The following is a 14942-nucleotide window of genomic DNA, read 5'->3' on the forward strand; positions in this document are numbered from 1 at the left end:
AATCTACTGCAAATCATAAAGCAATGCTGATTCATTCTGATGCAAAAGGATATGACAGTTTCTCCAAAAAGAGGAACTACTTCCCAATGTATGGTAAATGCTTTATAAACTGTAAATGTTAGCAGTCTGGGAAATATAGCTAGCTCACCCATTTGTTAAAGATGAACTCAAATCAGCAAAATTTTTGTAAAGCATAAAAATCAAGTTCTGGGTACAAGAAAGATTTATTTTAGGACACACAAATCCAAGATGAAAGTATATGCAATCATTAATGTCATCTCTCTTGCTGTCTACTATGGACATGCAGTATGTCATTGATCAAAATAAAGTGATAAACAAAGGGAAAAATGTAGTAAAAGTTCACCAATAAACGCCCAAATTTCATTTGCTCGATGGTTACATCAGTGGAAGTTAAATTATTTTGCCTGGAATTATTGTACAGTAGCTACCTATATTTCTTCAAAATCTGAAACATTAACAATATCAGAGAAATTATTAGACATTTTTATTTGACATGAACCAATATTTAAGGGTTGTGGTCATCTTTGTCACATTTCAGCATTACTTTTACTCCCACACCTCTCTTTGTAGTTTCAAATGCATCCAGAGCCTTCTCTAAGGGAAAGCGATGTGTAACCAATGGAGCTATATTCACTCTTTTAGAAGCTAACATAGAGATAGCCATTGGCCATCTGCAAGAGAGAAAGGGACAGTCAAAACCATTCTGTCTGATAAGCAAGCCACACATAATTTGTCTAAATATTTCAAGCCATATTATATCTACTTACGTATTACAATATCGGAATATCCCTCTGATATCAACTTCTCGCACTGCTGCATTAACAATTGGAACACTGACCATTGCAGGCCCCAGACCAACAAGAATTAAAGTCCCACCAGAGCGCGTTGCCTATGGGGAAAAAATATATATATAAAAAAGTTTTTCCTCCTCTTTATTACGGTATGTTGACTCATTATGTAAAGCTGGGAGTTATACAATTAATACTATGGTGGCGTGAAATCCAAACTATAATTTAAATTTAAATTCATGCATTTTATTCAAGAAATAAATTAGCTGTAAAATGTTCTGTTCTTGTATGCAGATTGTTATAGCAACAACTAGGAAAATTATTAACTGGCCACTTTGTGAGCCAGGAGTCTGTGAGCCATCAATCTGCTCCTTTATGCTTTGGCATTCACTAGAAATAAGTCATTGTATAAACAATAAACCACTATAGAAAACACAGGTACAACATGCACCGTAGAAAAGAACATGTCTGAATGTTTTATGTTTTTTTTTTTGTTTAATAAATGTTTATTAGAGACAAACAACAAACAAACATTGACAAAGTCTGTATGTAGACAGCGCCCAATCCCCTAAACATGGTAACAAACATATCTAAAACCATCAAGGCACCCAAAAATTAGAGCATATTAGTATTCAATACAGAGAGGGGAACACATATGAGCTCTTAAAACCAACCAACCAACCGAAGAGTATGGGGATATTGCACAGCATTATTTCAAGTATTGGGCTTCAAGTCATCTGTCTCAAGAACAGAGGATAGAACAAAGAAAGATGAGAGCTTAGAAAGGGGGGAGCGAAGGAAGAGAATGAGGGACAAGAAGGGAGGTAGGAAGGGGGTGGAGGGGGTGGGGGGGAGGGGGTGGAGGGGACATTTCTCTACATGTAACGTGGTTACATGTAGAGAATCAATACCGGATCTTACACTATACTACTATAAGGCCTAAGATAAGAGAAAACCCAGTCCTCCTGAGAAGAGGAGGGGAATGGTTCCGTTGATAGGCGTGGTTGACTCAAATGGGTTGTGAGGTTGAGCCTCACTCATTCGGACTGTGTGAGGAGATCCTTGTAGAATGAGGTGGTGGTGGTGAATTCCCTCCAGCTAGACCACGTCTTAAAAACTCTTTGAGAAGTCTTCTTATCAGAGTGAGTCGTGTCCTCTATGAGATGAACTGCTGCAATCTTATGCATCCAGCATTTCAGCGTTGGAATTTTGGGTTGTCCCCAAAGAGCAGGTATTAGTGCCTTGGCTGTGTTCAACAGGTGGGGGATTATGGATCGTTTGTACCGGCCCACAGAGTCGGCTGTATCGTGGAAGAGAACGGTCCAGGGGTCATTAGGAAGGTTAATGCCCGAGATCCGCTGTATAACTTGGATCACGTTGGACCAAAATGGTTTAATGAGTGGGCAAGACCACCAGATGTGTGCATGAGTGGCCCTGAACCCACAATTCCTCCAACATAGCGGGGAGTTTTCAGGGAACATCCGGTGTAATTTCTCTGGAGTGTAATGCCACCTGGTAAGCAACTTGTAGTTAACTTCAGCCATTTTTGAGGCAAGGGATGAAACATGGGTTATTTGCAGCACTTTTCCCTTTTTTAGGTCCGAGAGGTTTGCGTTTAGGTCCTCTTCCCATCTAGCCAGATGGGGCGGGTGTGAGTTGTAGAGGAGTTTGATAAGGGCCTTATAGAACAGCGATAGGCAGTGCAATGGAGGATCTTTTGGATAAAACACAGCCTCAAGCCCGTTAAGACCCTCAGGACCTCTGAGTGGTCGAGGCAGAGCTCGTAGGAAGCACTGTAACTGAGCGTATCTCCACCTGTCAAGGAATGTAATTGGTTTGGTGCCAAGAACATCCGATAAAGACTTGATGATATCTGTCCGGAGGACCTGATTTAGAAGCAGGGGTCGATCAGGGGACCAAGTCCGAAATCCCGGGTCTAATAGGCCAGGCAAAAAGTACAGGTGATTAGGAAGCGGCATTAAAGGGGAGTTGTAGGACCATGAGAACTTCTTGTGTAGGTTGTCCCAAACATCTAAGGTGGAAAATGTGAGCCAGGAGGTATCGCTGGTGAGATGTCAGTGTATGCGAGGGATCCAAGGCACAACCGGAAGGTATGCAGCACACAGAAAGCGTTCCATATTAACCCACAACTTGGTGTTTGCAGTGAACTTCTAATCAGCTATCCTGGAGAGTATAGCAGTGTGATAATATTCCCTAAAATTTGGTAGGGCCAGACCCCCAGCATCTTTGGAATGGTATAATATGTCCCTGGAGACCCGGGGGTGACTGTTCCTCCATACATAGCGGGAGATCATGGTCTGTCATGTTGTAAAAAAAAAACATGGGTACTCCCATGGGGATCATTTGGAATAGAAATAAAACTCTAGGCAGAATATTAATTTTAACAATATTAACCCTCCCCAACCAGGAGTGTGAGAGGCTCTTCCAGTTTCTCACGTTCTCCCTGATGTTGTTCAGTAAGGGAAGGTAATTATATCTAAATAGGGAGTGGATGTTAGATGTTAGATAGATTCCCATGTATTTCATGGTTCGCTGGACCCATCTGAAAGGGAAGAGAGGCCGTATGTAGTCAGCCTCCCATCTGGGAAGGTTAATGTTCAGAATTTCTGACTTAGAAAGATTAATTTTGAAGTTAGATAGCTTTTGATAGGTAGAGAGGGCAGACATTAAATTAGGTAGGGAGATACAAGGGCGCTGGACAAAGAATAAGATTTCATCAGCATAAGCTGCATATTTATGGTTCGAGGAGCCTATCTGAACCCCATGGATATTGGGATTATGTCTAATGGTTGACAAAAAGGGTTCAAGGGTGAGGGCAAATAGAAGAGGGGATAGGGGGCATCCCTGCCGAGTACCGTTATACAGAGAGAACGAGTCACTCAGAGACCTGTTTATGCGGACACGAGCTGTGGGAGCAGAGTAAAGGGAGGTTATGTGGTAGAACATTTTGGGACCAAGTCCCAGGTGATGTAGAGTCGCTTTGAGGTATTCCCAGCATGTAAATACCATGAAACTAAATAAACAATGTCCAGGAAAACAGATAGGAATACTTACTGGACCGCTCCAACGGTCCGGGTCAGAAAAAAGGGTCCCAGGATAGGAGATCATCTCGAGTTCACTAACGTAGCTGAAAGCTAATGTACTGTCAAGAGTTATGAATGTACTATCAGCACATAGACATGACCACGCCGACCATGGGCCTCCATCGTCCGGTTATAAAAAAAGAAACAAAAGTGAGTTGGAGCGGGGTGGGACAAAAGACCCAACAAAAACATAAGAAAAGCTAAAAAGAACAAATTAAGTGCTCCTCAGACAGCAACAGGCAGACATTCTTTTGTGCGGATCCTGGGAGGGATGTGCGCCTTTTTTTTGATGAGGTTCTCCACCATTGGGCATCTAGTGTAGAGGTAAATTGGGGGATTTGGACCTGCCAGCCAGGGAGTTCAACTTGTGGCAAACTGAGTTCCTTTAGAAATGCGGGCAGATCTTCCGGGAACCGCAGGGTGTGAGAGCGGACGTTTTTAGTGACGATCAAGCACGCTGGGAATCCCCATCTGTATGGAATCCCATCCGCACGAAGGAGATCTAAAAGAGGTTTAAGAGCTCTGCAACGGTCTAGAGTGTCCTTAGACAGGTCTGTGAAAATGCTGATGGTGACTCCATCAAAGTCTATGGTAGGCGTGCTCCGCATTTTAATCATCACAGCATTTCTATCCGAAAAGTAATGCAGGCGGCATATAACGTCCCGTGGTTGATCCGAGGAAAAGTTGCGGGGGCAAAGAGCCCGATGCACCCGGTCAAACAGCAATGGTTTGGTAACTGGCTTTTACAAAATTGTGTTAAGGATGCCACGAATCGATGGTTCGAGGTCGTTGTCACCAGTGGCTTCCGGAAGACCCCGCACTCGCAGATTATTTCTGCGGTTCCTGTTCTCGAGGTCTTTGAGCTTATACGATGAAGCCCGCTGGGCAAACGCTAGTTGTGTGACCGTCTCTTGTAACTCTTTAATGGCGGAGGCCTGCGATTCCTGTCTGAGCTCCTTCTCCTCTACCCGGTCCAGAATATGTGCCATATCCGTCCTAACTCCAGTAATCTCCTTCTTTATGGATTTTTCCAGTCTATGGAACATCCCCACCAGCTCCTTCTTAAGACCGCTGACTAAGTTGGACATGTGAGAGCCCACCGGGGAACTGGGGATCATCGATCAGGTCAGAACAATATGATGAAGCGGAAGAGCTTTCCCTGATGAGGCAGCAAGTGAGGAGGGGGAGAAGTTGCGCTTAGGGGTTCTGACGTGGCTACCTCGCTCTCCCGACAACGATTTCCCCGCGGCTAGAAAGTGTTGAATCGAGCTGGATTGGGTTAGCACTGGTCCCTTTCCAGATCCCTTATTAGTCGTGGAGCGTGATCTAGGCTTCTTTGTTGTCATAATTGTGTCAGTAAAGCTGAACGCTGGACGGGGCTCAGGGTCACTCACATTTGATTAAGGATAGCATGTGTAGGTTTACAATGGTAACACATAGCCGATGTGAGAGGTCCGGTGGTAATAGCACATGTAGCACCCCAGAACTGGAGACGCCACCTAGGCCGTGGTTTAGAAACAGAGCAAACAAGTCCCCGGTAATGCCTTGTGGCATGTTGGTGGTATCAGCAGATGTTCGGGGGGACCCTGGGGTTCGCAGGCAGGGAAGGCTAAGCCAAAAGTGCTGTCCCTGGGGGACAAGGGGTATCCCAAGGAGCACAAGGACCACTCCACTCCTCCCCTGGGCTCTAAGTAGGTACAAGGTGCACTAAGGTTGTGGGCAGCTTGCAGGGAAACACGGTGGAGAAGTGGTGGAGTCAGGTATAGCAGTCTCTGTCCCAGCGGTCCCCCAGGGGGGTGTCTATACCGACCCGGCAGTCCCCAGCAGCACTCACCCCAGCATCGGGCCTCTCAGGCCTATACAAAATGGCGGCCGTCCGCCGTCCTCCGCTGCCCGTATGGCGGACTCTCGACAGGGCCTGTTGCAAGGGGGGGCTCCCAGTATCCTCAGGTATCCCGCGGGGGCCCCTGGGCTGGTCTCGGCACTGTTCTGCCCTCTGTGTGGCCGCTATCGCTCCCGGAATGGCAGCCGCGGTGGGTAGGCTGCAAGATGGCGGCGGACGGCCGCACTACAGGCCCAAGCCTCTCGAGCGCGGCAATAAAGCCGTAATTTTACTCCGGGTGCTTCCCGAGGTTGCTCCGCTGTCTCCTGGTGCAATCAGCGATCGGATGGAGTGGCTTGAGACAGCGGATGGCGGTGGATTGCGGATGGCTGTGAGGAGCTCTATCTTCACACGTCCATTCCGCTCAGCATCCAACCACGCCCCATGAAAGTTTTATGTTCTAATGATGAGTGTCTACCACAGTGCTGTAGAGTATACTGTGCAAAAATCACAAAGAAATACAAATCTAACATTCTTAATATAAAACATATAAAAACACCCTCCTACCCCCAAAAACGGTGTTAAAGAGGAGTTCCACTCAGAAATGTAACTTTTTGATTGAAAATGTACACTTTATTTTGCAAGAAAATATACAATAAACAAATACTAAACAAAGTACATTCCACCCTGTACTGCGACGCAGCGCATAAATACACTACATAATACAGTTCCAAGCATACAAATAAATTACATTCATCCTGCGGTATGATGCCTGATGTGCTGCGTAAAGTAATGGTACCCTGAAACATCACATCATGCATGACGCTGCTTTACCCTGAAAGCATTACTTCCAAAAACATGTCAGAAAAGTCAAGTCATACTGTCAAATCAAATGGCATTGTAACTTCCGCAGATGGGATTCCCCTCCCCCTCCGGTGTCACATTTTGCACCTTTCAGGGGGGAGCAGATACCTGTAAAATCCAGAGCACCTTTCAGGGGGGGAGCAGATACCTGGCAAAAGAGCACCGCATATTGTGTGGCAAACTACGCTATGTTTGGCCCCTCCTCCTTCTTTCCCACTGTCTTCTGAGAGACACAGTTCTCAAAAGACAGCAGGGACCATGCAGAACGGGCAGTGCTACACGCTCGTGCATAGAAGGGAACCAGGAGTAAAGCCACAAGTCTCATTGTCTGGTTCCCTCACCAGGAATGGCGGCGGCAGCAACCCGTGTGTCGATCTGAAGTTGGGCTTTGGGTGCCGACATTGCGGACTCCCTGGACAGGTAACCGTACATATATTAAAAGTCAGCAGCTACAGTATTTCTTCATTTTTTTCCCAGGCAGAACTCTGCTTTAAGTTCCTAAAACTGTGTTAAGTGTGTGTTTTGCTTTGGCTTGCAGTGTGTGGTCAGTGTGTTGCTTGCGCTGTTTAGTAACACATGGTGCTGCAGGCCTTTTCATGAACACATGCTTATTGTAGGAATGCAGCCAGAGTTCACAAAGTACATCCAGCGCCCACGTGTAAAAGCTCTGAAAAGCAAATAAAATGAGAGTGCTTTGACCAGAAGAATATTGAGGTAATGTTTAGTTTGTCAACCTTCCAGAAGTATGTTGACTGTTCACTCTGCGCACACCTTACCAAAAGAGAATCACAATTAACCCCTCAATGTCTGGGCACTTTTACGGTGTAACTAGCGGACACTACTTGAAAGTAGGGCGCTACAGTAAAAGTGCCCAGCCATTGAGAGGTTCATTATGATCCTCCTGCTTGGCTCTCTCCCTGGGGTTAAATCTGTGTGCGGCGGTTTGGCTCTCTTGCTAATGTTGACAGTGAAAGCATGCATCCCCCTCCTCCTCCGTTAGCAGAGATAAGTGTCGGCAGTGTCCGCTGTGTACTTATTCCTGACATTTGCTTGGCTCCCTCCTGCTATGAAAGTCTGCACCCCCTGTGCCTCAAATGCTGCCAAGTGTTTTTGGGGTTAACAGTTTCCAGTATCCAGCTTGGCATTCAAGACACGCTAGTGTGATTTCTGGGGGAAGGGGGTTTGTACAGATGGGAGGAGAGTCATGTGATGTCAGAACTCTGCCTCCTGAGCTCCCGCCCATAGACACGTCCACAGACCAGAGTTTTTCAGAGGTCTGTGACAGACACACGAATGAGAAAATTCAGGTACAACTAATGTGCTTTTGATTTTTATAGAAAAAGGCTAAAACATGGTGCCTGTCTATTGGAATTGTTTAACATGAGGTTTACAACCACTTTAAAGTAAAACTATAGGCAAAACTTTTTTTTCCTTTTTTTTTTTGGAAAGAGCAAGGGAGGGTTATAACCCGTCAGGTTTTTTTTTTGCCACCTGTGTCCCATTGCAGATGTTTTGTTTCACTTCCTATTACATAGCCAAACAGGAAGTGAGAGAAAATCCCTGCAAATAAAGGACATTTCTTGGGGACCCCCAGGTCACCAGAACTAGTATTGCCATTAGAAGAGTTGTCCTCCTCTATAACTTTTTTGTAGGGCTGTTACTGATTAAAATGTTTGTGTTCGATTAATCGACTAATATCGATTAATTATAATGCATATACAGATTCAACTACTTTTAGCTGATCTCCTTGCATTGCAACTCTGCATTAGTCAGTGGTAAATGTGGTATACACTATATACAATCACCCGACACTAGTTCGTTTCCACAATCCATGACTTAACCCAGTTCACACAAATACGTTTTAAATTCAAACTGTATCACTGACGCAAGTCTTTTTTTTTTCCCGCAGTAGTGTGACAATCCCTCCACCTCCGGTCTAACTAATCACTCTCACCTTATGGCATGGACTCCTGTGCAAACAGGTGGTCATGCAAGCGGGTATCAAAAGGGTTAACAGACCATAAACTTCTCTCACATCTCCTTAGATCTCAGCAAGGACACCAGGTCATGGGTAGAAAGAAAAGATCTAAGGGCTCACCGCTTAAGTATAAGATTTAATTTTTGTGTTCAAACACAAACTACTCACATAAAGCTGATAAAAACACAGCATGTAAAGCAGTCAATTGTGTTAGTTTCGTAGGACAGCAGCGGGTGACGTCATGCATAGCTTCTCCCCCGTACGCGTTACGTTCAATCAGAACTTCAACATCACCGGACTCCTACCCCCTTCCCTTCATTAGCAGACAGAGGCACTTGGGGAAGCGGGGAGGAGTCCAGTGACGTCGATGTCCGTGACATCACCGGATATCCGGCAGAACTCCCTGAAGACCCGGAAGCCGGCGGAGAGGTGAGTACCGATCAAAAGAATTTTGATCGATCAAAAAATTGAATCGATTAATCGAGGAATTAATCTTTAAATTTCCACAGCCCTACTTTATTGGGTTAAAAAAAAAATTTTTGATTTTCTTTTACTTTCACTTTCAATGATAATGGTAAACATTATAAATAGCAAAGGTGAATCCCCTTAACTGAGGGACATCAACAGAAATAAGCCTGAGAGGTGTTCAAACCGATCTCCACTCTGTCCAAACTAAGAAAAAAAAATTGCTTTTAGTTATACTTTAACATTTTTTTTTTATTATTATGTAGGCAGCTGTTGTTCTCTTCAGCCACCTGCACTTGAAGAGAAGGATTCCTTCGTGGAGCTTCTAAACCAATAAAAATGGTAATCACATTTAATAAACTTCTATCCATATCAGATTTTACCATGGATAGCAACCAATAATATTATTGGAAACTACCCCGCATTTCTTAAGAGGTACCCGATGCTTAGTTTTGTACAATTGTTCCATTAATTTCAGCCATTGTTATATGGTATGTGAAAGAAATCTTTAGAGTATAAGTGTTACAAAAGCTTAACATCTATGGCTTTACATTTCAAAAGATAGGAATAGAGAACCTTAAAGCAAAAATATAGGCAAAACTTTTTTTTCATTTTGGCTAGAGCAAGAGAGGGTTATAACCCCTGTAAGATTTTTTTTTTTCACCATCTGCCTCATAGTCAAACAGGACATAAGAGGAAATCCCTGCAAATTAGGGACCAGTGTCCCTATTGGAAGATTGTCCTTCTTTTACTTTTCTGGGGACAATGCAAAATATGTGATTTTCTTTATTTTCACTTTCAATGATAATGGTAATGAGGACAAAAAGAGAATGAATCTCCCTAATGGGGGCACAGACAGCAATAAGAACTGACAGGGGTCTGTGCCCCCATTAGGGAGATTCATAGAGTCCCTCTCCATTCTATCCAAAACAAAGTTTTGCCTTTAGTTATACTTTAACCGCTTCCCGACCAGCCGCCGCATTTATACTGTGGCAGGTTGGCTCCCCTGCACGAGCCGTCGTAGCCATATGCGGGGTCAGGATAGCCGATGCTCGTGGCCGACGGTCGCAACGACCACCGGCCATGAGTGATCACGAGCAGGAGACACAGAACAGGGACGAGTGCGTGTAAACACACACTTTCCTGTTTTGTTCTGACAGGAGTGACAAATCGTATGTGGCTTTGAGCTAGGAACCACAATCTGTCACCTCCTCCAGTCAGTCCCCTCCCCCTACAGTTAGAATCACCTCCCAGGGAACACATTTAACGCCTAGATCGCCCTAGTGTTAACCCCTTCACTGCCAGTGACATTTTTACAGTAATCGATGCATTTTTATAGCATTGATCGCTGTATTAATGCCAATGATCCCAAAAATGTGTCAAAAATGTCCAATGTGTCCACCATAATGTTGCAGTCACAATAAAAATCGCAGATCGCCACCATTACTAGTGAAAAAAAAATGCTATAAATCTATCCCCTATTTTGTAGATGCTATAACTTTTGCGCAAACCAATCAATATACGCTTATTGAGATTTTTTACCAAAAATATGTAATACATATCACCTAAACTTAGAAAAAAATGTGCCTTTTTAAAAAAAAAAAAGGGGGATATTTATTATAGCAAAAAGTACAAAATATTGTGTTTTTTTCAAAATTGACGTATTTTTGTTTATAGCGCAAAAAATAAAAATATCACCAGAAGAAAGCTCTATTTGTGGGAAATAAAAGGACAACAATTTTGCTTGGGTGCAATGTCACACGACCGTGCAATTGTCATTGCGCAGTGCCGAATCGCAAAAGTGCTCTGGTCAGGAAGAGGGTAAATTTTTCCAGGGCTGAAGTGGTAAAGGTAATCATGCATAGTTAGAATCGACTTGCAGTCGATTTGTTGGATCGGCAAAATTCAGTAACAACTATGTCATATAAGGGCCTACTTGACTGGATATAAACTGAATAGATTGTTTAGGTAGATCTACATCAGGGTCTGAGGTGTGTGTGTGACCAGCTTAATATATTCATCTACGTATGAAGCAAGAAAATGTTAGGAACTGAATACTTGTAATTGAAATGATAGAGTAGTATAACTAAAGGCAAAACATTGTTTTAGTTTTGGATAGAGTGGAGAGGGATTAGAACATGTCAGTTATTACTGCCGTCTGTGCACCCATTAGGGAGATTCACCCTTTCTATTTGTCCTGTTTAGCATTATCATTGAAAGTAAAAGTAAAAGAAATGACCCACATTTTGGGTTGTCCCCAGAAAAGTAATAGAGGGGAAATCTTCCAATGGAGACACTGGTTGTCCTGGGGGTCCCCACTGAATTCCCTTGATTTACAGGGATTTCTTTTCACTTCCTGTTAGACTAGGGAACCGGAAGTGAAGGGAAATCTCTGCAATGGGACACAGGTGGCGAAAAAAAAATCTAACAGGGTTTCTACCCTAATTTTTCTCTACCCAAAATGTAAAAAATTAATAATATGCTACTATGTAAAGGAAACTTCCCTATCTTTAACTGGTCTTCATGTCTACCAGATATTCCAACAAGTTAAATGCAGATTGGCTTCCAAAGAGATGCAATAGTTAAACAGTACAATGGAGGCACCAGACAAGAATGTATTGTGCTTAAAGAGGAAGTAAACCCTGATGAGTTTACTTCCTCTTTCATTCCCTGCAAAGGCAAAGCATAATGGACTACTATGCATCGCATAGTAGTCCATTATGTGTCACTTACCTGACACAGGAGCCAGCGATGTCACCGCTGTCCCCTGTAGTCCGGCGCATCCATCTTCTCGGTGGGGTCTCGCAGCTCCACCGCTGTCATTCGGCGAAGCCGCGATGACGTCACTCCCGCGCATGCGCACGGGAGCAGACACACGCGGCAGCTCCGTCGTTGAGAATGCCGCGCTCAGTACGCCTGCGCCGTAGACAGCGGTGCCTGTCTTCGGGCAAATATCTCCTAAACCGTGCAGGTTTAGGAGATATTTCTTGGACCTACAGGTAAGCCTTAATCTAGGCCTACCTGTAGGTCAAAGTGTGTTGTAAGGGTTTACAACCACTTTAACAAGAATGCAGGACAGAAAATGAGGTATAGCAGGATGAGAATAGCTCACACAGGCAATGCTCAAATTTAGGATGGCTAGAGGTCAGCATGATAATTACACATTGGAAAAATACTCTAGCGATTACATGGAACAAAGGAGGGTAGATTATTGAGACATCGGTAAGAATGACTGTAGGTGACTTACAAGAGAGGGCTGATAGGAAAAACGGTATTCAGCAGTTAGAAAGAATTAGCTAGAATTAAAATAGTTTGGCGACTACATAAAGGTGTGGATTTTATGTAGCCTATGCACAACCTATCAATGACGTATACATTTGCAGCAAACACTAAACTGTTGACATCTACTTTGCTAACCATTTATAAAATGTCTATTTTTATGCATATTATATTATCCATTACATTTATTGTATTTTAGTCACTGGTTAACTAGTAAAGGTGTGTTTTCTTCAGAAGAACCAGCAATGTGTTCCAAAGAAGTACTTACCAAGCAACACATAACATAAAAAAAAAAACGTTACATCCCGTGTGTATCCTAAAGCCTTAGGAACACTGGGGGTTATTTACTAAAGGGAAATCCACTTTGCACTGCAAGTGCACTTGGAAGTAAAGTCGCTGTAGATCCAAGGGGGACATGCAAGGAAAATAAAAAACATATTTTTTAGCTTGCACATGATTGGATGATAAAATAAGCAGAGCTTCCCTTCATTTCAGATCTACCCCTTAGATTTAGAGTGACTGCACATCCAAGTGCACTTGCAGTGCAAAGTAGATTAGCCTTTTGTAAATAACCCCCACTGTGTCATTATTTCCAAACAATGGTGCTACACTACCTCCATGACTGAAATAACAAATGCATTTTGTGTTGTTACCTCCATATTTGCACATATAACAACAGTATTATGAATAAATAAGGTATTACCATAAATATTATTATACTAAAAATTACAAGTGAAAGTAAATAAAATTATTGACAAAATGCCACAATACAGTAAAGGGACGCTGAAATAAAAGTTTTAAATCAACCGCGCGTGCAGTCTATAAGTAACGATTCATGACAAACGTAAATGCATATCTAGGTGCATGCATACAATTATCGATTGTGTCTTTGCTGGTTTGTCTCATCAGCTCACCTGTGTTCCTCTGCTTCCTGTTCCTGTTTACCACTTCCTGTTGTGACCCGGATTTCCTGAAGACTACACTGATTCTCTCCTGACCTGACCCCTGACTTGTTTAACGGACTTCCTGCTCTTAGCCTTGCTGGCTCCCAGACTAATACCCGTGTTTGACCCTCGGCCTGCCTCTGGATTATCCTCTGCATTCGGCCTTGCTGGCTCCTGGACTAATTACTTGTGTTTAACCCTCGGCCTGTTTCTGCACTTTTCTTACCCGTTTTACAGACTGGCTTGCTACTTCGGGTCCAGTCCATCCTGCACGAGCCCTCTTCCGGGCCTTCACACAAGTCAGGTGTTAGAACCCCTGCCAGGCGTTCTCTTCAAGTATATCCCAAGGCCATCTGCATGGGCATCTCTTCCTTCAGAAGACTTCCTGCATACCAGTCACTTACTGAAAACCCGTGCCCCTTTGTGCCCTGTACCCGCTGCTCCACCCTCAGGGGTACTGTGCACCCAGTTGCAAGGGAAGCCGCTCTCAGCACTTCGGCCCCTGGTGAGTGCCTGACAGTACAAACCAGCCATGTCAGAGGCCGACAGAGCTGGCTCACCTTTGGAGGCCCTCTGCCAGCAGGTTGCAGCCCTCACCCAGGTGGTGCAGCGACTCCAAGACAGCTACTTCCAGATTGAGGGCCACCTTCAGCACTTGGCAATCTCTCCCAGTCCACCGGATTCTTCACCGTGCACAGCCAGCAGCTCTTCTGCTTCGCAAGCCCAAGGCGGTGCCACACCTGCAGTAGTCATGACCCTTCCGGAACCCAGGGTCCCTACTCCTGAGCGTTTTTTTTCGGGCAGCTGGAAGAAGTTTAGGGCATTTAAGAATGCATGCCTCCTGTACTTGGCTTTGCAGCCCAGGACCTTCCACTCTGAATCGGTAAAGGTGGGTTTCATCATTTCTCTGCTATCCGATGAGCCACAGTCCTGGGCCCATAACCTCCTAGAACAGAAGAGCCCCCTTCTTGTTTCTGTAGAGACTTTTTTTGAAGCTATGTCACAACTGTATGACGATCCCCAGCGCACCGATACGGCCGAAGCCATCCTGCATTCCATAACCCAGGGAAAGAGACCAGTAGAGGACTACATTGTGGAGTTTCGGAAATGGTCTGGGGACACTGACTGGAATGAGGCTGCCCTTAAGTATCAGTTCCGTCTTGGCCTGTCTGAGACCTTAAAAGACGAACTAGCTCGAGTAGACACCCCTACATCCTTGGAAGATCTGTTCCAGTTGGCCACCAAACTGATTGACGTCTACGGGAGCGTCGCTCTGAACGCCGCCAGTCACCTAGACCCATGTGGATGCTACCCCGAGTACCCCCGGTACCCGCACCTGTTCCAGCTCCCACCTCCTCTACTGATGGCGAACCCATGCAGCTAGGCTTGGTCCGGGCTACACTCACCCCTGATGAGAGACTCTGTTGGCGTCAAGCCAACCTTTGTCTATATTGTGGTGAAGCGGGCCATTTCCTATGCAGCTGCCCTGTGAGACCCAGTAAGTGCCGACCTCGTGTTGCAGTGAATTCTCAGATTGCGGTTTCCACCCGGTCTCACCTTGTCCTCCCGTTTCATTACAGGTGGCGGAAGAGGAGGTTCGGCTAGGAGCCATCATTGACTCTGGGGCCTGCAGTTGCTTTATGGACATAACCCTAGCTCGGAGCCTGCACATCCCTC

At 44.6% G+C, this 14942-nt stretch overlaps 1 protein-coding gene across 2 annotated transcripts in view; it reads right to left on the minus strand.

Moving 5' to 3' along the window:
- Positions 1–205: 205 nt before the first annotated feature.
- SORD (sorbitol dehydrogenase) overlaps positions 206–14942 on the minus strand; it is a 170333-nt gene continuing 155596 nt past the window's right edge. For both annotated transcript variants that reach the window (XM_077472608.1, XM_077472607.1), the window contains exons 9-10: positions 789–910; positions 206–692 (exon numbers count right to left, since the gene is read on the minus strand). In XM_077472608.1, coding sequence (XP_077328734.1) covers positions 527–692; positions 789–910 — 288 coding nt within the window. In that variant the 3' untranslated portion in view covers positions 206–526. The remainder of the gene's footprint in view (positions 693–788; positions 911–14942) is intronic.

This window comes from Lithobates pipiens, unplaced genomic scaffold (genome assembly GCF_037356315.1).
Source record: "Lithobates pipiens isolate NorthernLeopardFrog02 unplaced genomic scaffold, aLitPip1_a1.2 Scaffold_8, whole genome shotgun sequence".
NCBI lineage: Eukaryota > Metazoa > Chordata > Amphibia > Anura > Ranidae > Lithobates > Lithobates pipiens.